The 24598-nt window shown below is 42.4% G+C and overlaps 1 protein-coding gene across 2 annotated transcripts in view; it reads left to right on the top strand.

The window, feature by feature from the left end:
• SMC5 (structural maintenance of chromosomes 5) overlaps positions 1 to 23881 on the top strand; it is a 75469-nt gene extending 51588 nt beyond the window's left edge. For both annotated transcript variants that reach the window (XM_077817594.1, XM_077817595.1), the window contains exons 18-24: positions 5251 to 5376; positions 8096 to 8191; positions 8588 to 8692; positions 11232 to 11351; positions 20688 to 20867; positions 20966 to 21061; positions 22588 to 23881. In XM_077817594.1, coding sequence (XP_077673720.1) covers positions 5251 to 5376; positions 8096 to 8191; positions 8588 to 8692; positions 11232 to 11351; positions 20688 to 20867; positions 20966 to 21061; positions 22588 to 22725 — 861 coding nt within the window. In that variant the 3' untranslated portion in view covers positions 22726 to 23881. The remainder of the gene's footprint in view (positions 1 to 5250; positions 5377 to 8095; positions 8192 to 8587; positions 8693 to 11231; positions 11352 to 20687; positions 20868 to 20965; positions 21062 to 22587) is intronic.
• The last annotated feature ends 717 nt before the right edge of the window (positions 23882 to 24598 follow it).

The raw sequence follows: 24598 nt of genomic DNA, 5'->3' as shown, positions 1-24598 counted from the left end.
TGATAACCAAGATGGCTATCTCTTCTGTGAAGATGTGCCCTAAGCATTTTAAACAGTGTGAAGCTGGCATAATATCCTGCATAGCCCAATCTGTCATTTAGAAATGTCATTTTCCTCCAGTGAGTAGCTCCAGTTGGGACCAATCTCCCAGAACTGACACTTGGTAGTGGACTGACCCAAATGGGACATGTCAGGGTCCTGATGAAGATCTGGAGGAAAGCACATTCAAGTAGGATAGGGCTGAGACCCTAGTTCTCCATAGCTGTTTTCCTTATCCCTTTTATTAAACTCCTGCCTTTGGGGAGGCCTAGTGGAATGAGTAGGAACAAGTTTCTTCCCCATTGCCATTTCTCTTACACTGTGACTTTTAACTGTTAGAAAGTAGTGCACTAAATGTTCCACATAAACTAATTTTATGGAGGAATTTAGCATATATGGTAGACATGAGAACTTTCATAATTTCTGGCCTGATTCTGCAAGTAAAAAACTCCATTTCCTGGCAGTGAGAATTTGGGTGTGCAAGAGGGGTCTATATTTTCAGTTCACCTGTGACCTGAATCAGCATCACTTGTTGGACAACTTCATATAGCAGAAAAGTTGAAATAATAAAATAAAGCTTTCAAGAAACTGCAGGCAAAGGTACAGAGACTGGTGCACAGAAGAAGTAATTAGTATGAGGTGTTACAGAAATTATATAGTGAAACTAAATTAAAACCTACACATTATGATTAAACATAAAATTAATTGTCAAACAATCAACAAAGACAGCCACAGATCACGTTACTCTTGCTACCATTAGTGAAGATCAGAGCAGGGGACAATAAAAAAAAAAAAAATCCCAAACCAGTGGCGCCTGCAGCCATATGCACGTTACACATGGTGCGTACCATTGGTGGGGTAGAGCTGCTCTGGTGCCAGGCACCCCAACCTGAGTGACACTGGAACACTGCACAGTGGCTCACAATGCCACTCTGAAACTTGACTCTGTCATGATGGAGGGGTGGATGGGCCAAACTTGAGTGGTGCTGTGCTGAGTTAAAGTGAGAGTGGTTCAATTCTGCATACCATGTGAAAAATTTCTGGTGGTACCCCTGGGAGAAACTGAACTCTTGCTAACATTGCATTTATTAATAAAAGTTGTTAGTCTTTAAAATATTGTTATAAGACTTGAATGGCCCACAAAACCCAATTCACTCCCTCTTCCTGAGGAAAGAGGGCTGCATATGTTCATGTGTGAGTTGTCAGCACTGGGATTCCGTGGGAATAGCAGCACATTGGGTGTATTTTAGACACTTGGATTGAAAGGCATTTTCCTTCCCAACGTGTGTGCTTCAGAATGTGTCACGTTAGTAGCAACAGATTTGTGGGGTTTTTTGTTTGTCATGGCAGCTCAAGTCAGAACCTTAGTATTATTTTAACAACTTTTTGTAATTAATTTGTCTAATGAGCATGAGAAGCAAATGTGTGTTTATGACCCATATTGAACAGTAGGGAGGATTGTTAGCCCCATCTGCTCATTAGATAATTGGCACAGTCGCCTTTGTGTTTATGATGATTGTAAGAGATTTGCTAATTGTCTTGCTTTGATAGCTTGTTAATTTTTAGGTTCATTTGGTGTAATTTTTTTAAATGATTGCTATTAAACTCTGTATGTATGTTGTTTTTTCTTTTAGGCCAAGTTTGAAGAAAATGCAAATTCTGTTTTCCTTCTGTATGAATTGCCCATCTTTAATTATTTAAATACTGTCACTAAGAATGCATTCAAACACACATTCATGAGAAAATATTGGCTACTGGCTACTATATTTTCTTTGACTAGTTTCTCATTTCCCACAAAACCAATTGCACTCCTTATGAATGTAGAATGTGAGAGGGTTCTAGTATCCAGTAGCGTGCCTTTCAGTAGCTATGCCTTAGCTCCACTTTAGCATAGACTAACCCACTGCCCAGACTAAACTCTCTCTCTTCCTGAATTAGTTCTTATATTGTCAGCTGAAATAACAGTAACACATAGGTCACTCTAAGCCTTCTCCCTTAAACTAGAATTTCCCTCTAGGACCTATCTATTCTAGACAGTAATTCCCTGTGCCCAGAGGGGCGTGCCCAGAGGGGCACATCCCTTATATCCAGGATGGGATTAACTAACTGTACTTGCCAAATGTTAGCATTTCCATGAAGTATTTGAACACATAATAACTGGATGGGTCTATAGAAGGTTCCACATGTACGTACTTATATACATACTTAAGGGTGTGTGAGGAAAATATCCATCTCATGTGGATATGATAGCCATGTAATAAATATCAGTCATGTGATAAATGAATTCATTACACACATTCGAGTGCCTCACCTACCTACTAATCCGTTTATCCTGGTATTTATTCTAACACTTATAGCCCAGAACAGCTTCAAACACCTGCTTTTTTTCTTTTTAAAAAAATCAGCCTGCCCCAATATGTTTCCTCCTCTTCCTAGATACATGTGTTCCCCCAAAACTGCAGCTGCCCAATGGCTAGAACAGGCAAAATTCAGCCCTGTGTCTAAAAACATCACATTAAGGTCTATTTCATGCAGCCCTGTGGGGTTATAAATGGGAGCTTCTAGCCTTTCATTACCAGAGATGACAGACTATAAAATTGACATTTTTATGTACAGAAAAGTGATATGTCATTTTCACAGGTTCTTTTGGCTTCTTTTGAACCCTGTATGTTTGGACTCATGGTAATAAAGGCAATTGGCTTTTAAAGTATTGGGATACAAAAAATAGTCCCAGTTACATTTTGAAAACTCGTTAAAATGTTCCTAAATATTTTTCTGTAATAAATAGCATGAATAAACAAATAGTGGAGCAGGTGTGGTGAGGTATGTAGGTTTTATTGACACTTATTTAGAGTGACCTGTGTAACTCATTTTTGGCTTGTGAGTAATTGGGCCATCCCAAACTTGTGACAATAAGTTTTGTGCTACACCACACCATCATGAATTCTTTCTTTCTGTCTATATGCACACACTGTTAATGTTTAAAAAAAGAAAATTAACACAACATTAGAGAAATCAAATGTTCAGAACTGAAAAAGGGTAGAATTAATGACAAGATGTTCCAGTTATTTGTGCTTTAAAAATACCTACATAGGGGGTTGAAAATTCCATCTTAACTTTCTCCTGTGCTGCTGCTTTAAAATGGGCTGTTTTTATATCATTATTAAAATACCTGTTCAAACTGGGTAGTTCTTTACAACTTTATATATGCAGCCTTTAATGTCTTGCTTGATTTTTTTCAGTCACAAGACTTCAAAATAGTAGTCAGGCCTTGTTTGATTTTTAAGTTGCAATGAGATCTACAAAACAAGGCTAGTTTTCAGAAATTTAGTACAGAAACTTTAAAATTCTGACTATTAAAAGCTGAATGGACTAACATTCAGGGTAACTTTTACATGGTCCTCAGGTATACAAACGACAGAGCTTGATATGATCCAGAGTCTCAAACCAAACTAGCACTGAATTAATTTAAAAAGCCTAGTATAAATGTTTTAAGATGCTGATTTAAACTTTCATAACTTTAGAACTGTTAAACTAATGTTATTAAAATTTATTTTGTCCTTAAATGGAAGGTCCCTAACTCTGTGGGTATTTTTATATTTTGTGGTTTTATTGCACCTTTTTCTGAAGATACCAAAGCACTTTAGAAAAATGTATTAAATCTCACAACACCTCTTTAAGGATGATAGAGAAGTATGATTTCCATTTTACAGAAGGTGAAACAACAGGCACAATGAGGTTAACTTGCCCAACTTTGTCTAACTTCAGAAATACTGAACCACTTTTGTCCGTAAAGCAGCCAAGTTTGCAAGTTATGCAGGTGAACGCTTCTGCTCAGGACTTCTGGGATATGTTTTTGTCATCCGTCCATCCCCCATCCCATCCCATCCTGTGGTCCCGTCCCTCCCGCCCCCTCCAACACACACACCTCCAAGTGCAGAGCCTAAATGTTTGAACATATATTACACATGCTTTGGGAAGAAAAACTACTCCTTTGGACTGATAACCTAGCGTAGAAAATTTCAGTCAAAAAAATATTTATGCCAAACTCTTGAACGTCTGTAAGAACTGAGGATGCGTTTGTCTTAATTTATAGCTGTTACTACTACTAATGTTGTATTATTTAGAACAGTGATATGAATTAATCTAATTACATTGACAGAGAGTTACTTAAACAAGTTTTATTGTCAGTACCTATAGGGTGGGCAGTATATTTTTAAAATATGAACACACACTTATTCCAGTAGAATATACAAGTATTGAGTCTTTACTTAACTGTATACATTTTAAAACATTTTTGGTCCTATTTTTGTCCATGTGATTCCTGGTTTATGTAGGGGCGTAAATGTGTGAAAATTGGATGTAACTGACTATTTGTACTTTCAACAAAAGTGAAAACAAGATCTTAGACCCTGCCCCAAGGAGTTTACAGTCTAAAGATGTTCTAGATTTGATTGATAGATACATGTAGCACTGTTTTTCTAAATTTGCTCTTAGTCATTACTGTGAAACTGTTACTTTGTATCTTTTGCCTGTAATAGTAAAGGTAGCATATCAGAGATGAAGAGAAGTACATTATTTCCTATTTAACATACAGCTAATCTGTTTGTATAGTTTCAACTGAAATATTCCTCGTAATGCAAATCCTATTTATTAGATGGCTCTGTTATGTCTAGTAGAAAAACTGGTGCTAGTTGGGAGGCATGATACAAAATAAAGAAACCCTGCAATAGTCCATCTCTTCCACCACCAAATTTTAAAGCAGAGATCTACATCTGGACCTAGGCAGAGATCAAAACCGTGGCTCTCTTTGTGAAAAACACATTCATATATTTTACAATTGTGCACTCAGTTTGATCCATTCACTCAGATCTGTCATCCCTTTTGTTTAAAAAAAAAAAAAAAAAAAAATTAGAAAGCCAGAAGAAGATTGTTTTTTGAAAGGAGGGATTATTTTCAACCTCTGTAAACAATCTGCTATGATTTCACAAACCTTCTCTCTGAATCTGACATTACATCCAGTATACTAGTTCTAAGGGTGATGGTGGAGTTGGAGTGTGTGAAATTGATCACTTTTGTCATTAAACTTTCTTCTGTAGTTCCCTCTCTCTAGGACTTCATGCAGGGTCACAGATTGATTGACTGTAACTGAAGGCAGTGGAGTTTTCTTTAAAATAAAACAACTTTTTATTTTAATTTCTTCTATACTAGCAACAAGTTTCTGACCTGGGTGAAAAAAAACGTGTTCTTTTGGAGAAGTGCAAGGGACTGATGAGGAAAGCTAGACAGGCGTGTAATCTCAGCCCTGATCAAGAAATTCCAAAAGATTTTCAGACTGTAAGTATTAAAAACAAAAGGCCACATTTTTATAAGGATGTAATGGCATAACATTCACTAGCTAAGACTGTTTTAGTGCACCTGCACCTAAAGCAAGGTAGTCCGTTTGTGAAAGCTAGATGGTGAGTTTCCAATTTCTCCTTGCTTCCTGCCCCAGGTTCTTACAGTTGTGGAGTACAAGACAGAGCAAGCACTACCTCTTCCCCTTACGGGCTCTACCCTGCCTTTCTATGCCTTCTGCTTATTGGCCTGATCCAAAGCCCATTGAAGTCAAGTAGATCTTTCAGTTGATGTCAGTGGACTTTGAATCAGGCCACTCGATCCCTGTTCTGATCCTCAGGTTCATTTCTTCCCTGATGACTTTAAGGGGCAAGTGCACCCCCGTTTTCAAAATCCTTGTTATATATCTTTGTAATTCTGCCCAAACAAACAAAGCCCACTTCTTAGTAAAACAAATCTGGAGTTTGTAAGACATGTTCGTTTGGAAGTATGTCGAGACAAAATATGTTGGGAAAAACGTCATTTGGTGACCGGAAAATATTTTAAACACCATAACATGAAAATTTATTAAAAGTAGGAAAAATTTTGAGAGATTCTATCCTGGGATGAATTGTGTGCATAATATGAGTTTTCCAAGGGGGATATTGGGAGTAATAGGTTTGAAAATCAAAAAGAGTACTCAGATAAGTGGCCCAATTTTCAAAAATGTTGAACATCCAAAAGCTCCAGTTAAAGTTTTGGACACAGAACAGAGTTAGAACCCTTCTATAACCTGAACTTTGGACGTTCTATTGATTGATTGTTTGCACTATCTTCCACCTGTTCCAGTTGCTGTAGTCTAGGGGTGGGCAAACAATGGTCCCCGGGCCAGATCCGTCCCATCAGGGCTTTGGATCCAGTCCGCGGGATTGCCACCCCCATGGTGCAGCGGGGCAAAGGCAGGCCCCCTGCCTGCCCTGATCCCGCGCCGCTCCTGGAAGCAGCCGGCACCACGTCCCTGTGGCCCTTGGGGGAAGAGGGAGGCACAGGGCACTGTGCACTACCCTCGCCTGTGGTACCTCCCCCGAAGCTCCCGTTGGCTGCGGTTCCCAGGAGCGGCACAGGACCAGGGCAGGCACGGAGCCTTCCTTAGCCCCGCTGCATGCCGCTGCCACCTGGGAGCCACTCCAGGTAAGCCCAACCCCCTGCCCTGAGCCCCCTGCCACACCCCTCCTGCACCCCAACCCCTTGCCCTGAGCCCCCTGCCACACCCCGCACCACACCCTACACCCCCTCCCACGCTCCAACCTACTACCCCAGCCCTCCATTCATGGCCTTGCATGCAATTTCCCCGCCCAGATGTGGCCCCTGGGCCAAAAAGTTTGCCCACCCCTGCTGTAGTCCCCCCATCTGCTGCTGGCCTTACTTTTCCTGCCCACAGTGCTCTGCTACAGCCTTCCCTCCCTTTGTTTTTACCTTCCCTATCTCCTCTCCATCAGCCTATTGCCTCTTTTTGTCTGTCCTTTCCTCCATTCTTTCCTCTTATTGACTCTCTTCTCCTTCCTCCAGTTCCCCCTTAATGCCACCTCTACCTTTTCCTTCACTTTAAAATCATCCTGATATAAATGCTTTAAAAAATACGTGCTAGTAAGTTTTCTTGAATGTTCTTCTTGTCTCTGACCTCTCCACCCTGCATGCTACCTAGGCCTTTCTGTTTTGTTTTCCCTCGTTACGTCAAGTATTCATTATGATTTCTTCTGGGCAGGAAGTGTATGTTTGTCTGGGAAGTACCTCTCTCAAAAGAAGTTTCCCTTTTTATTTTTTCTTCTATCCTCAACCTAACTCCTTTACCTGTCGTTTGCTTATGCTTCTCTAAAATAAGACTTGGTCTTGCAAAACCTTACTTGTATGAGTATTACCATTTACTTCAATATAAAGAACTGTTCATGTAAGGATTTGCATGATCATTGTGCCCTTAAATTGTCATCTTCTCAAGAATAGGGACCATGTCTGTAAAGCAGGTGCTATATAAACTTAATTACCGCTCCACCCACACCGAACTCTCTCCCCTCAGGAATTAAATAGTGTTTTAAGTTTAGTTAATTTTTTACACTGTTATGAAAACTGGTATATCCCATGATCACAAAAAGGTTTTTCCTTGTTGTTTATTCTATATACACAATAGGGGAGGGGGAGAATTTGTCTGGTTAATTAATCAAAACTCCCACTTTAAAGGAAAGAAATTTGGGTCAGATTCTCCTTCCTTTTCCAGTTTAGGCAACATGAAAGGCCCAGAGCCTGGATGTATCTGGCCAGCCGAGTAGGGCTGTGTAGGGAAGCTCTCATCTGGCATAGCCAGCTCCTATGCTACCGTCCAGTTTCTAGATGCATGACCAGAGTGCCACTGCACTCCACCAGTTCTCAACTAGTGGGGCTCTTGTGGACCATTGCCAGGTGAGATAAGTTAGAGCCGCTGCACCAGGGTTGGGGCTATACCTCCACAGGCAGAGAATTAGGGAGCCATAGTTAGCTTCCCAACAGCCCTCCCTCATCCCCCCCACACCAAGCACTTCTCAGGAGAGAATCTAGCCACTTAAATTTAAATTGATTGTGTCTTAATAAAGTGATCTAGCGACTAGCAGTGTTCTTGGTTGTCCAATTTCTTGCAACTTTTTAGTCATATTTCAAGCCTCTCTCAACATTAAACTATCTAATGAATAAATTGTTTTTCTTCTTGTAGGCATTCCAAGACCTTCCAAGCACATTGGATGAAATCGATGCTTTACTGAATGAAGAGAAATCAAGAGCCTCCTGCTTCACAGGCCTAAATGCTTCAGTATGTTTCCTGCAGTACTGTACTTGCTTCCCACTCTGTACTAGAACTCTTGGTAATAATTAGCTAGACAGCAGGATCAATGTGCTATAAATGCCAGATCTGACTCTATTAGAATTTTAAGTAGGTTCTTCCAAAGGAACAGCATGTTCTCTGCCTTTTGTTTAGAGAAAAATAGTTGGGTTAACCTGAAATACAACAATGGCTTAGTTGCTCTTTGCTTTAAAGAGACGAGTGTGTCCTGTTCAATGTATAAACAGTGCATACACTACTTAGTTATATGTAAACAAGGGCAGTGTTTACATATGTGTATTTTACTGTTAAGATTTGAATTGACAAATATCTATTTTGTCAATTTGAAATATTGTATTTTTGAAGGATGATGCTTTTTCCTGACAGGTTGTTGAAGAATATAATAGAAGGGCACAAGAAATACAGCAAGTAACGGAGGAACTAGAGGAAAAGAAAAACGAATTGGAGAGCTATAGGCAAAACATTTCACAGGTAATATATGAAATCATTACTGTAGTATAATTAATGTAGGAGAAACATAAATGGGTATATACTTCCATTAAAATGCACCATATTCATTTTAAAAGATATTTCAAGTTTTGATGCTAAGAAAAATGAAATGTTGGCAATTGCTGTATGCAGTAGTGTTGTAGCCATGTTGGTCCCAGGATGTTGGAGGGACAAGGTGGATAAGGTAATATCTTTTATTGGACCAACTTCTGTTGGTGAAAGAGACAAGCTTTCAAGCTTACACAAAGCTCTTCTTCAGGTCTGGGAAAGTAGGGGCTTGTCTACACTGGCGCTTTACAGCACTGCAGCTTTCTCGCTCGGGTGTGAAAAAACATCCCCCTAAGCGCAGCAAGTTTCAGTGCTGTAAAGCACCAGTGTAGACAGTGCACCAGCGCTGGGAGCCGCACTCCCACCGCTGAGAGCTACGTCCCTCGTGGAGGTGGGTTTTTTAGAGCACCAGGAGAGCTCTCTCCCAGCACTCTGCAGCAGCGCTTTAATGGTGCCAATGTAGACAAGCCCTGTTAAATCAAGGCGGAACAGTTTGTTAATTTAGCATAAGCAGTTAACACATATTTTAGGGGACCATTCAAGGTAAAGTGGCCTGTTAACACCCCTCCAGTCATAGGGAGGAAAGGAAGTGGGGGAAGTAGCTGGGGGTGGCGGGTGTTAGCGGGTTACAGATTGTTATAATGAGCCATAAATCAAGTGTCTCAGTTCATTCCATGATTTTTAGTATCTAGCAAAGTTTTATGAATTTAAGGTCCCAGGCTCATCTCTTCAAAGTGTTGTGCAGGTTTCCTTTGTTGATGAGGACTGATAGGTGAGATACAGAGTGACTGCTTTGTGAAAAGTGTTCACCCACAGATGATAGGGTGTTTTTATCTTTTTATCATTTGCCTGTGAGAGCTCATTACAGAGCATACTGGTTGTCTGGTTTCACCCAAATAGTTGCTATTGGGGCATTTAGTGCGCTGGTGAGGTTTTCCACATGTGATAGGCGTGTGTAGGACCCATAGTTCTTGAAAGGCGTGTGTAGGCCCCATGGTTCTTGAAAGGTGTTTTGCAGGGGGTGTTGATCATTGTAGCAGTGCAGATGTGTGTGCAGGTTTTGCATCTGTTGTTCTGGCAAGGTCTGGTGCCGTTTTGAGTTGGTGTGGCCTGATCTGTGGGGAGTTTGCTTTTGATGGTGAGCTTGGAGAGATTGTGGGGGTTGTTTGAAGGCCAGAAGAGGGGGTTCAGGAAAGATTTCTTTCAGGATGGGGTCCCCATCGGGTGGTGGGTATAATAGGCCAGGGGAGCCTAGCGCAGCCGCTGCTGCAGGACTCTGATTGCAGGTTTAGCGGGCGAAATTTTTGCGTTTTATTATGCCCCATGCAGGTTCTGGGGCGACTGAGGAGGCCGTACATGCTATTCAGCTTCCGGCGTTTATTAGTAATCTCCCTGAACTCTAGGGAGATTATTGATGAACCCTGGATGCTGTCTGAGTAATACATACCGTCTCCTCAGCCGCCCTGGAACCTGCATGGGGCATAGCAAAAGCTCTTCTTCTTTCCAGAAGAGAGAAGAAAAGAGTTTTTGAATTTTTGAGGGGCGGCTTAGGGTCTGCAGAGGGGAGGCATGGGTGTGGGAGGCTCTGGCTGCCCCGGGACTCTTCCGAGTAGGTTGGGGCTGGGGGGTGCTCAGGGCCCTGGTTGGCCCGGGGCTCCTCTGGCCGCAGAGGGGGGAGTAGGTTTCAGGGGGAGGTGGGATAAGGGAGTCTCAGGGCTCGGGCCACAGGGAAGGTAGGGTGGTAAGAGAGGTTCGATTAGCGGGGGTTAAGGGAGGCTTGGGCTCAGGCCACGGAGGCTCGGGGGATAGCGTAAGGGAGGCTCGGGCCACCGGGGTGTTTGTAAGGGAGTCTTGGGGCTCGGGCCGCAGGTGGCGGGGTAAGGGAGTCTCAGGGCGCTCTGGCCGCGGTGGGAGGGAGTCTCGGGGCGCTCCGGCCACAGGAGGGAGAGAGGGAGTCTCCTGCTGCAGGGTGGGAGGCAGTTTTGAGGGGTGGAGCCAGGGGCTAGCCTCCCTGAAATGGGGCTCCACGCTGCCCATGCCACAGAGTACGAGTTGTAGTTGTGTGATGATACCTTGTCTGGGTTCCAATGTGGGATGGTAGGTAACAACTAGAGGTGTGCATTTGGAGTGGGTTTTATTTCTGTATTGAAGCAGGATCTCTTGGATTATTTGGGTGGCCCAAGTGAAGTGATCTACTTCTCTGGTGGAGTGTCTTTGTTTGGTGAAAGTAGTTTTGAATGTGTTAAGGTGTATATACCAGACTTGCTCTTCAGAGTATATTCTGTGGTATCTGAGTGCCTGGCTATATATAATAGTTTGGGTGGTTACTTGATCTATGAAGTAAGGTATGGTGATCTGTGGGCAATTTTTAATTAAAATTTTACTGTAATAGTTAAATTTGATATTTTGTTAATTATTGCTTCAACTGTAAATTCTTTCAGAGGTTGTTTTACATTAGTCTCTTTATTTTTAGGTTAAAGAAAGGTGGCTAACACCTTTGAAACAGCTGGTTGAACAAATTAATGAAAAGTTCAGTAATTTCTTTAGTTCTATGCAGTGTGCTGGTGAAGTTGATCTTCATACAGAAAATGAGGTATGATTACCATATCTATGAATAATAGCTTCTGCATTTTAATTTTTTGTGCTTAAATGTCTCAAAATGAGACAAAATGATGTGTAATTTTGTTCTGGGTTATGGGGGAATGGGGGTCACATACAGGCATTAATCTTAAATTCTCTTGATCCTTTTACATGAAAATCTAACTTCTCTTTAACTATCAGAACCAATTAATTTGTGTCTCAACCAAATGAAAGCAGAATCATCACCAGCTGTATAACAGTCAGTCTTATTAGAAGTTTCCAAAGCTAGATGGAGCTGAGTAATCCACTTATTCCAAAGACTAGTTTGTCTATCACATCCTTCTTAAGGAGGTCTAAACCTTTCTAGATCCCAACTTTCTGGATGTGCATGTCCCCTCTCTGTCAAAGCAGAACCTTGCGGGAAAAGCAATGACTGTTGGAGCCACCCAAATCCTTCATCGCAAGAACCAAGGGGATGCCAGGAACCACAGCCCTGATCTTACCCCAAGTTCCTTTTTGATCACTGCAGTAGATGGAAACGGAAACCTTAGCTCTTCCTCGCCCAATCTTCCTGGTCCTCTTCTAGTTCGTTAGTTAACAGCTCATGGTTGTTTGCTGTTTAGCACTAAAAAATTGTATTGACGTAGTTATTCTGTATTTCAGGGTGATGCTGCAGCTTAATTGCCAGTCAAGAGCTGATTGTACCACTCACAGTAGTACAGATTGGCTTTGTTGTTGGTTACTGTTTAGGTCTGTCCATTTCAGTCTATATTTGGCAGTATATTTTGGTGCAGCATCAGTGAGACTTGTTCCACATTAAGTCATTTTTGGTGAACTATTATGCTTTCAGTGGTATTTGAGAAGTATCTCTTATCCCTACTGTTACTCACACCTTCTTGTCAACTGTTGGAAATGGGCCATCCTGATTATCACTACAAAAGGTTTTTTTCTCCTGCTGATAATAGCTCACCTTAATTGATCACTCTCGTTATAGTGTGTATGGCAGCACCCATTTTTTCATGTTCTGTGTGTGTGTGTGTGTATTGTGACAGGGTCAGGCCAGATGGCTACAGGAGAGTGATAGAAGGCAGATATATTAGCCCCAGGTTAAATAGGTCCCTTTTTCCCTGGGTAAGGTAACAGGGAAGCTTCCAGAACAATCAGGAACCTTCTGGAAACAATTAAGGCAGACAGGCTGATTAAAACACCTGCAGCCAATCAAGACACTGCTAGAATCAATTAAGGCAGGCTAATCAGGGTACCTGGGTTTAAAAAGGAGCTCACTTCAGTTTGTGGTGCATGTGAGGAGCTGGGAGCAAGAGGCACTAGAAGCTGAGAGTGAGAAGGCATACTGATGGAGGAATGAGGAGTACAAGCATTATCAGACACCAGGAGGAAGGTTCTATGGTGAGGATAAAGAAGGCGTTTGAAGGAGGCCATGGGGAAGTAGCCCAGGGAGTTGTCGCTGTCGCACAGCTGTTCCAGGAGGCACTCTAGACAGCTGCATTCCACAGGGCCCTGGGCTGGAACCTGGAATAGAGGGCGGGCCCGGGTTCCCCCCAAACCTCCCAACTCCTGAGCAGACACGGGAGTAGTTGACCTGGACTGCGGGTACATGAAAACGGCCAAACTGAGGGCTGCCATGAAGCTCCAAGGCGAGCAAATCCGCCAATAAGCGCAAGACCCACCAAGGTAGAGGAGGAACTTTGTGTGTGTATGTCTCTCTCTCGAATGAATATCTTCCTACTATCATGTATTTTCATGTATAGTATCACTGTATTTTCCACTGCGTGCATCTGATGAAGTGGGTTTTAGCCCACGAAAGCTTATGCTCAAATAAATGTTAGTCTCTAAGGTGCCACAAGTACTCTTTCTGCTGATACAGACTAACATGGCTACCACTCTGAAACCTCTTAGTCTTGGTTGCTGGTGGGGAAAATATCTGAAATGCCTTGGAGAGGGGCATTGAATGGAGTGGAGTAAAATAAAAATTAATAAAATATGCTTTCATTAAGAGAATCCATTTTAGATTATTTTAAGAAACATTTATGTTACACAGACCTCTTATATGAAATATTCACTGTATAATGTGGAACTAAAGTGTACATTACAGTCCATGCAACTTACAGTTTCTTTATAAAACTACTGTAAAGTACTCAAATTCTCAGTTTTAAGAGTGTTTAAAATAAATAAGTAAAAAGTTGAAAGCTCTTTGGTGAAACTTCTAGGGTATGAATATTTAGAGGAGAGGTCCTAGCTGGAAAATTTCCATTTTACATGAATAGTTCTGCAGCCCAGCATCTCCCAGAATTCTTGACGTCTGGGCTGCTTTCCTCTCTGCAGTTCATGGAACCTGATCAGCATTTTGACACCACATGGTCTGGCTGTACCTTCTCTGCAATCGCTTGTTGCCAGATTCTCCACCTTTGTGACAGCAGACAGTGGCGGTTTCATTTGCACCTGCCCTTTCGCCTTCTATGCTAACTCTGCTCCCCACTGCCCAAAAAACTGGGCAGAAGTGTTCTCCTTCCTGAGTTTTTCTCCTCCCCCCAGAGTCAGTTAACCTTTTGGCAGCTTAACCCTCCCTGAGCCTTCACAGCAGTGTCCTTTGGCCAGCTCTTTTGCCCCTTATAGGCATAACAGAGCAGCCAAGAAAGCACCAGGTCAAATCTAAGCAGTGTTCTGTATGTGAGGCAGCCTTCCCAGGCTCGGCAGACAGCAAGATGTGCCCAACCTGCACCCAGCCTTCCATACCTATTTCCATTAGGTCCCAGGACTATGAGTTGAACAGCAGGTGGGGTCCCCTTCCCACCAAGGAAGCCAGAACTCCAACAGGGGAAAAATGAACTCCAGTGCAGAACAGGGAGAGATTCCAAAAGCAGGGAGGACCCTCCCTGGCCACTCAGCTTAAGGAGTACATCACACGGGACCTCTGACAGAACAAATAGGGGAGGCTTGGGCAGGACTTGCAACGCTGCAAGTTTTAAAGTGGGCACTCAGTGCAGAGGGGAAAGAAACAGGACTTCTAATCAGCCTCCCTTTCTGCTATGTCAACCAGGAGGGTTTTCGATAGCAAGTTCCCCCCTCCCACTCGGAATGGGACCCAGTGTGGGAGGATTCTGAGACAGACCTCTCGAGAGGGCAGTAGGCCCTAAGGAAGGCAAATTGCAAAAGGCCTCAATAAAGCAGCAGCAGAGCTTTCACTTTTCCAAAGCATGCTAAAAAAGGTTTAAAAAAATTCTAAAGAAGCTAAAAAGAAAAAAGACAAAAAATCCAGAAGATATGAGTCCTCTGACTTCTCTTCCTCCTCCTCCTCCTGAACTGAGGAAGACAAGCTGCATGGCTATGAAACCTGCTAAGGCTCCTGTGAGTACCTCAGAATAAATTTCTCCCCTCAGGCTGCAATACCCCTTCATTTCTCCTTCAACCAGTGATTAGGGATGATTGGAACAAGTCTTATTCGGCTTGTTCCAATCCTTTTGTGCCACCCTCCAAGCATTGCTGGCACTTTGCAAGAACATCTCTTTCCTGGCTGGAAGATCTCCAAAGCTCTTAAGGACAGAGTTCACCCTGACTTTGCTCCACTTTTAAGAAAGTCGCCCTAGCAACATCATTTGTAACTGATGCTTCAATGGATGCAGTGAGGTTCTCAGTCCAAGCTATGGCTTCCAGCTTAATAGTCAGGCACCACCAGTGGCTTTGACCGTGAAAGGTGGATCCTGACTCTAAGCAGATCCAGTGCTTGGCCAAGTTTCTAGGCTTCCTTCTTTTTTGATAAAAGCTGGATAAGGTGGTGGCTGACAATGCAGCAAAATCCTAATAGTCCCTCCCTTTCCCACTGAGTGTCCTCAGGAGAGAATATAGATTGGTCTTCAAAAGGAGCACCTCTGTCTGCTCCTCATTCTCAGAGGCATCAGCAAAGGGAAAATAGATTCCCTAAGGGAAACAGTGTAATCCAAGTCTGAACAGAAAGTCTAGAGAGACTTCAGCCTCCCTCCTGCCAGAAGAAGAATAGGGCTTCAGATGGAGACTGTGGCCTCTATGGTGTTATCCATGTCCCAGAGTGGCTTCTTCACTTAAGTAGATCTAGTGAACACATATTTCCATATCCCCATCAGACCATGCCACTGCAGACTTCTGCAGCAGGAAACATCAATACTGACCACACCCATTTGTCATTTCCTCGGTCCCAAGGTTTTTATTAAGATGATGATGGTGAGAATAGCCAGATTCAGGTCTCGGAGAACTCTCCTGTACGCCTTTCTGGATGACCTCCTGATCAGAGCTCTATTGCAGTCATCAGTACACAGGGCCACGTTTTGGATGTTGACTCTCCTTCAGGTGCACAGCTTCATCATCAATACCAAGAAGAGTTCTCTGGTTCATCTACCAGAATAACCCACCTGGGGGCAGAAATAGACACCTTGGTATTGAAGATCTACCAATCATTAGAAAGGTTTCAGAAAAGCCAGGAGTTGATTTTCTTGCTTAGGAGCTGCAGGAGGTTTATCGTAGCACTGTGCCTCCAACTGCTAGGACTCCTGGTGTCATGCATAGGGATCACTTCATGGGCACAAGCATGCATCAGAAGTCTTCAAGCCTTCATACTACAAGTATGGGACCATGCTCCAGAACACATGAAAGATTAAGGTTCCAACACAGGTATTCTACTCCTTACAGTGGTCAGCAGCCCACAACAATGTCCGCAAAGGCATGCTCATCTGCCTTCCAGATCCTTTAGTCCTTGCAACCAGGCCAGCTTGGAGGGCTGGGGATCTCACTTGGAGACCTAAACAGACTGGGGCCTCTGGAGTCAAGAGGAAAAGACTCACAGCCTAAACTTCCTAGAACTGAGAGTGGTCAAGCTAGTTTTGTGAAGGTTCCAGCCCACCCTAATGGGGAATCATGTTATGTTTCAATAGGAGGTCATACATTTAAAAAAACAAGGGAGAACAAGGATTCCGGTACTACATGTGCACGTAATGGATATAATGAGATACGTGGAACATTTCTTCTTTTCTCTCTGAGTGAGCCACATTAAAGGGCACCTGAACCAAAAGGCAGACTAACTTAGCAGGCGCAGGGTCAACAGACATTCGGCCTCCCTTCAACCAAACTGTTCATGAATCGTATGAACACAATGAGGCCAGAATACTTCACAAGGGAAGCAGACCCCAGATCCATGGACAGATGCCTTATCGCATAGTTGGCCACAGGCCTTTCTTTATGCATTTCCACACTTTCCACTACTGGGGAAGGTGCTTCAGAAAATAAAACAAGAACAGGCAGTGGTTATACTGATAACTCCTCACTGGCTGAGGAGACCTTGGTTCTCAGACCTGATAGAGCAGAAATTGAAGCCCCTGCTCCAGCTTCTGTGGAGACTGGATGTACTCTCACAAACTTGGCTACTGAGAGGAAAGCACTAGAACATTTAGGTATGTCCACCAGAGTCCTTAAGTATTACTTTCATCTAGGAGAATATCAGCACTAAAAGCGTACTACTTTGTCTGATCCAGATTCAAAAACTGGTGCCAAGAGCACCATACAGATTCCAGAAATCAAAGAATTCCAGCGATACTGGACTTTCTCCAAGAAGGCATAGACAGAGGCTTTCAGCCCAATACCATTGAGCATCAGGTGTCTGCCTTTAGTAGCATGCTGTTCACAGGATCCTTGGGATCCCTAGCAGACAGTTCACAGACAGCCAAATTCCCTTAAGCAGTCCGATTAGACAGACCACAGTGGTCAGGCCACTCTTCCCAAAATGGGAAGTTTTGAGGGCCCTGACAAGTCATCCTTTTGAGTCTCTGACTTCAGTTTCAGCTTTTTATTTATCCATTAAGACTTGTTTCTTAGTAGCTGTCATGTCTTCCAGACAAGGAGCCTTACTGCCTGTTCTATGAGAACAAGGTGGTGGTCTGGATACCTGAATCCTTTCTTCCCAAAGTAAATTCCTCCTTTCATGCCTCCCAAAAGGTTGTGCTTCCTTCATTCTGTCCAAAACTTTAACATCCAATTGAAACAGCGTGGCACATCTTCGATGTCAGAAGAGCACTGAAAAATCTATCTCAGGTGTGGAGAATCCATGAGGAGATGGGGCTCCCTATTTGTGTCTTTCCACCTGACATGCAGGGGACTTAGAACTTCCAAGTCCTCCATCACTAGGTGTACATTAGACCATATTGTGGAAACCTACAAATCATTAGAGATTTCTGTCCCAGAATGGATCAAGGCACACTCCACAAAACTGCTAGCAACCTCCTGGGTGGAATGAGGGCTGCAGAATTGAAAATTTCTTACCAATAATTTCCTTTCTGATAGCAGCATCTTCCACAATTCTGCCCATCCTTGATGGCTCATGAGTAAGGCTGTGTTTTTAGTCACGGGTATTTTTAGTAAAAGTCATGGATAGGTCATGGGCACTAAACAAAAATTCACGGCATGTGACATATCTATGGCTTCTATATAACCCTGACTAAATCTTGTGGGGGGGGGCGCCCGGGAGTGCCATGGGTGCTGGGAGCGGGGACAGCCCGGGAGTGCCGTGGGTGCTGGGGGGATGCCATGGGTGCTCAGGGAAGGGAAGGGGTCCAGGGACACCGAGGGGTGGGAGGCTGGCAGGCTCCCTACGTGGCTTCACGTCTCCCTGGAAATGGCGACATTCTCCCTCCCTCAGTTCCAGGAACTGTAGCCAATGGGAGCTGTGGGGGTGGTGCATGCAGGTAGAGGCAGCCCGCATTGCTGCCTGGCCATGTCTCCCCCTAGGAGCTGAGGGAGGTGGGATGTTGCTGCTCCCAGGGAGCCCCCTGAGGTAAGTGCTGCCCAGAGCCCACCTCACCCCGTCTCATGCCCCTGCTCCTTCCCACAGCCAAACTCCTGCTGCTGGGGTGGGGGGACGTTGTGGCCCGAGACTGCCCCAGCAGTGACAGGTGTGACTGGTCCAGGGGCTGCCTGAGCTGCTCAGGCGGCCCCCGAGCCAGGCATATCGGCTGCTGCAGAGGTCACGGAAAGTCAGAATCCGTGACCTGCGTGACAAACTCGCAGCCTTACTCATGAGTCAAGGGTCAGCTATTAAGTAGAATCATTACCATATGATCCTCCTTTTGGTCTAATGTACATAGTGATTTCATTATCTCTGGAATATTTGTTAATGATATGCAAGTTCTACAGTTTAGGAATAACTCACCTGGAAGCAAGCAGGAGCAGAAAGGGTGTGGCCAAAGTGTGCAACGCCAGAACTCTTGATCTGCCTCTGTGAGCTGCACCGAGAAGAGAGCAGCCCTGATCCCAGGTCTGTGGGAGACACTGCTAACAGAAAGGAAATTAGCCTTAAGAAGTTTTCCATTCATTTAAAATTTTTTATAGAACTTATTGTGCAAAGGTCAGCATGGTATAATACATGATTAACAGTTATCTTTTGTCTGCAACAACAATAAAAAAGCTGAGGAACAGAGTGTGAGTGTGCACAAATATGAAAACCATGTTTACATTCAGCTGGTACCATTCTAAAAAAGGCTCAAAAAAAGAGGAGGAGGCATAATGACTTTTAAAATTTGCTTTTAAACTTACAATCACTTAAAACCAATTATGATATTAATAGAATCTTCTGAAAAAAGATCATGGCTCTTGACAGAGAAATGAAGAATGAGAAACAAAGAATTGTGTTAATTGAGTATACTGACTCTTGGATAAGAAGACATTTAAAAAAAAAGACTTACGAAGTAGAATTATTTTTTTAATAGTACCTTAATGGACAGCTTCAAATCCATCTTATCCTAAAATCCATTTAGATGAACAGAAATCACCAGCCCAGATTTGCAGGTCACAGTGTATCAGTGCAGTATATCAAAACCATTGACTAATGATTGTGGCTTGGTGTGATCATAGGTACAATAAATAGGGTCTTCTCTGTGGGTAAATTGGGAACTGTTGTATTAATTCCAATGGAATACATGGGGCCAAAAAGTCAAAGATGTTGACATGACCCTGAAACTGCTCAACATTGAACAGTTTGAAACAAGGGTTCGTAAATACAGCAACTTCACAAATGCTTGGTACCGTAGCTGTAGAGAAAAAACCTCCCTTGTTGGACAGTCTCTTAGATGGTGGTAACTCCTTTTGGGGGGAAAAGAGAAAAAATTGAGATGGTCTGTCGCTGGTGGTGGTGTTGCTGTTGCTAAAGCTGCTGTTTCGTAGAAGATAACAAGACACACATACCTCAGAGGGGAAAGAAAAGATCAGCAAAGACCGAAAACGCAGCTTCTTTTCTGGTGTTGACTCTCACTGCTGGAAAAACACATTTGCAAAATAAAAGGGGTAGAGAAGAAATGAAATAAGATGGGGAAGGGAAAGGGACACATGGGGAGGGGCAACAAAGTGTCACATCACAGGTGGTGGTTGGGATTTAGCCAAAGCCGGTGAAGGTGGTGATTTCATGTGGGTCCCTCTCTCTGGCCCAGTCTAGTCAGGACATCTCTTGGGATTAGGGTGATAAAAGCTTAGTGATGTTACAGTGGATCCCAAGAAATGGTGAGGGTGGCAGCCATGATGGTAAGGCTCGCTGAAGCAGTTGTTAACAGACAGCTTCTTCAGCTAATTTTTCCCCCAATCTTTTTTTTTTCTTTTCAAGAACCCCAGAAAAGAAGTGGTGGGCAAATAGCTCATCCTGTCACTATTTTGTTTACCTATTAGGCCTAATTTCCAACAAAACAATTTTGGTCAATTGATTTTGAGTTCCATGCTTGAATGTTTACCAGGTATAATATTAACACAGTCCTTGAGTTAAATCAGGAGGCCTTTTTGTTTAAACTAATTCAGTTCTGCTGTCGTCTTTGCACCTTTTCCTATCAACATTTATTCTTACAGGTTTTTGTGACATTTTATAAACTTTCACTCACTTTTTCCAGTTGAGCTCACAATTAGGGTAAATTTCTAGGACCAATTATTGTCTCATGAAACACTAACTTTTGTATTCAATTACGATTTTATTTATAAAGCACCTTGCTGCCAATGTTTTGTTTGCTATACTATAATTTACTAACCAAAAAAGTATTTATAAGAACGAAATTTCTAATAACTTACCCTTTTTAAAATTAGACATCAAATCGGTTAGCTGGGGAATGGGTTAGAGAAAAGTTCTATGTGTAAGAAGAATAGATCAATGCTAAGAGATAAACCATAGTTTAAAACAGAATGAAAGAGTTTATATATATTACTGATCCCGAACACATCATTCTCCTAATGTAAGACATACATAAAATGGTTTCCTTTCACTTTTGCTGCATTGTCAAATAGGGTGCACTGTAGGAAGCTGTAGATGTCTAACGTTTCCTGTCTACTTTTACAGGAGGAGTATGACAAATATGGGATTCGAATTAGAGTTAAATTCCGTAGTAATACCCAACTGCATGAACTGACTCCCCACCATCAGAGTGGAGGTGAGAGAAGTGTTTCAACTATGCTGTACTTGATGGCTCTGCAGGAACTCAACAGATGTCCTTTCAGGGTTGTAGATGAAATAAATCAGGTAAGGTTGCTTGTGTGTGAAACAAGACTTTATTCCACAGGGGTTTATAGAGTGACCAGAGGAATTGTAAAAATATATATTTCTTTTTTTTTTAAAAGGGAATGGACCCAGTCAATGAGAGGAGAGTTTTTGAAATGGTTGTGAAGACTGCTTGTAAAGAGAGCACTTCTCAGTATTTCTTTATTACGCCGAAGGTGGGTAACTGAAAACTAAACGAAAAGATTCGCATGTGTGTCAGACTCTTTCTTTCAACTTCTTTGATAAAATAATAAATAGCATTGATATAGGTGCTATATAAATGTCTTCTGGTTTGTTCATTTGAGACTGACGGATGAAATAAAAATACTGTAACAGCAGTTTGTCCCCTTTAAGGATAGTTGTGGCCTGGGCTCAACCAACTCTGTTCCAAGGCTTAGTCTCTTTAAGAACAGGCATTCTGGGACTTGTGGTTCCCTGGAATGATTGATTGTACAAACAAGCTGAAGTACACACTGCTGGGAACCAGGGGACCCTCAAGAGACAGGGATATGGAATAAAAGGCACACCTGTAGCCTAAACAAAGGAGAAAGATAAAGGTGAGACAGCTTTCCTTAACGGTCAGGCTGAGGGCTTAGGTGAGCTTAGGAAGACCAGTGTTGCAGTCCTAGGAAGGACGGCTGCAGAGAACCGTACACCTAGGGAGGAAAGACTATTCGACACTGAGCACCAGGCTGAAGGCTTACTGAGCCTGAAAGGGGATTGTGCTGTACTCTCTGGAAGGAGGGCTGCGGAGAACTAATTGACCAGGGGAAATACTGTCTGTGCCTGAGGCAGCCAGCTGAATGATTTATATTTGTTATGACCCAAACAGCCCCAAGAAGGAACGTTATTTACAAGTTTTGTTTATCTGTAGTACTTTGGCAGAATTGTGTGGTTTGGTTTGAAAGGACCAATGGGGTTGCCTGCTCTAATGCAATCTCAGCAAGTACCCTACACTGTTTAATACAGGAAATTAGGAGAGATTATAGGGGTAAATTGCTTGATCGCCAGTTAAGGTATTAAGGTAACATTCCCCTACATCCCAAAACTTAATTTATTTAGATGTTAGCAGGTGTGAACCAATTATCTGATTATATGGCAGTCAAGGGATCTACCAAAAACAACTTTTTTTCATTGGTCACCTAAACTTCAGTGTCTGGCATAATTTAAGATTGGTCTACATTTAAAACTTTGAATGACTTAATTACGATGCTCAGGGATGTGAAAAATCCACACCTCTGAGCACTGGTAGCTTTGATGGCCAAACCCCTGGTGTAGATGCAGCTGTGTTGACGGAATAATGCTTCTGTCGACCTGGCTACCATCACTCGGGGAGATGATATTCCCACAGCAATGGAAAACCCCTTCTGTTGCTATAGGCTGCATCTACGCTACAGGGTTATACTAGAGTAGCAATGGTGCTTTAGCTTTGCCACTGAAGTCTCTGTGGTGTAGATGTGGCCTTAGAGTGGAAAAATGATGGTGGTGTTTATTGTTATTTCTACTCTTTCATTTCCTTATCCCAGATTGTCCAGGTAGTGGGAGACGTGCATATGTGGTCAATGGCAAACAGTGGTAAAAGCACCATGTAAAAGTTCTTTTGGGGGAAACATTAATCTATTTTAACTAATACAGAAATGATGCTTGGCATAAGAGGTGTTGCTTAGTGTGACTTTTTTTCTTTTTTTCCCATTTTTCACAGCTCCTGCAAAATCTCACCTATGCTGAAAAAATGACAGTGTTGTTTGTCTACAATGGACCTTTTATGCTAGAACCAACCAAATGGAACTTAAAGGCATTCCGTAGGCGGCGGCGACAAGTTGAGCAAATGGATCAGTAGTGAATTCCATGGAGCCTTTTGGAACTACTGGTCTGTGAGACTGTATTTATGAAAACAAAGTGGTTGAATCTGAGAGGGAAATCTGCAGAGAACTGACAATGAAGAGCTGGGCTTCTGTTTTTAGAAACTTACCTTCAAATATATGTAATATTTGCTTAGATCTGTTCTAGCCATCTGTTCCTTCAAAGAAAAACTCATTTTTATCTAGGACTGGCTGTCTGAATGGGAGGGCCCCTAGAAATCTGGATCTTTTGCACTTTGCTATATCCAACATACCAGATCAGGAAATTTTAGCTGTCAGTTTATTTCTTTCCAAATGAGTTACATCTGGTCAAATCCACTTTTGTTGTTCCAAAAGTTGTGATATGTTTATTAGGTTAATACATTGCACAGTTAACTCAAAGATAAAGTTACAGTGGATAGCTTTGAAGTGGTTCTGTTGAAATAACTATGTGAGTGAGGCAGAAGGGATGTGATGTCACCAGATTCTCAACTAGTGTGGTGTGTTTGTATGTGTGTGTGTAGTTTTGCATCACAGTTTTTTCTTGTGGTGGTTATTAAATATAAAATAGCATACATTATGTAACTAGACGTTATAGTATTATGTATATTAACATTTCCCCTTAAACTCTATTTCAGTAGGGTGAAGTGGATTCCTAAGCCCAAACCCTTCACTCACACACACCACACCACTACCCTCCTTCCTGCCCCATGGACAAATATAAATTTTAGCTTTTTAAACAAAAATTTTACTTGGGCCAGTAGCCTTGTTTGTATTTGTCTCTATTCTGGAGAGCTATAAACAAGATAGCTTCTAGAAGTAACATCAATCTAAATGTTGATTGTTTTTGGTGGTGGGTATGGAAATTATTCATGTAGGTTTTTACATTTGAACTCAGCTACTCTTAACAGCTCTAGTTTCTTTGGAGTGGTTTTGTACTCCTAGTGAAGGATAGATCTCTGATGACGTAGCTGTTTAAATTTGCTGGCTTCCTGGTGGGGTTTTGGCCATATCTGTTTAAGTATAAATGGTAACAGTTACTGCTGTCAATAGTAATTGTGAACTCTTGAAATAGAATGTGTCAGCTGGTTGAAATTCTTATCTGCCTAACTAATCTGTGATACAAAATTGTAAAAGGTACAGATTTGTATAAAATTGGACGACTGCTGTCAGTTACATTTTCCAACTAATCTTTAGGAAAATGAGCCAGTCCCAGATGCTCTCTGAAAATCTACAGCAATATGTAATATCTTTATTTTCACTACTGAAGGAGCCATTTGAAGGACGGTATTAGTTTGACTGGCATCCACTTAATTTGCTGTGTGACAAAAGTAACATTTTAGAAATTAAAGCCTTATTTAACAGGCCACTGTCAGGTCAAATTTAGCCCCAGATGTACGTTTTGTGTTAAAAAGAGTGCTGCTTATTTTCTCCCATTCGTTTCAAACAGAAGTGGTGCGTGAGGACCCCTTCCACCTTCAGGTTTTGGGAGGGTCATTCCATGTTTTGTCACTAGGGGACTGGAAACAGTATTCCATAGATCTTTATCTCACAGCAGGGGTTCTCAAATTGGGAATCAGGACCCTTCAAGGGGTTGCGCGGTAATTACATGTGGGGTCACAAGATGTCAGCCTCCACCACAAACTTTGTCTCCAGCATTTATAATGGTATTAAATATATTTAAAAGTATTTTTAATTTATAAGGAGGGTCACAGTCAGAGGCTTGCTATGTGAAAGGGGTCACCAGTACAAAAGTTTGAGAATCACTGTCTTACAGGGTGAGGAAGCAACATTGGAGAAACAGAAAAAGAATAAAACTCTCTCATAGATTGTTGTTAGCTGGGTAATTGTCCTCTAAACTCATGGCATAGG

The sequence above is a fragment of the Eretmochelys imbricata genome, chromosome 5 (assembly GCF_965152235.1).
Source record: "Eretmochelys imbricata isolate rEreImb1 chromosome 5, rEreImb1.hap1, whole genome shotgun sequence".
Lineage (NCBI taxonomy): Eukaryota > Metazoa > Chordata > Testudines > Cheloniidae > Eretmochelys > Eretmochelys imbricata.
This window is presented reverse-complemented; position numbering and strand designations above follow the sequence as displayed.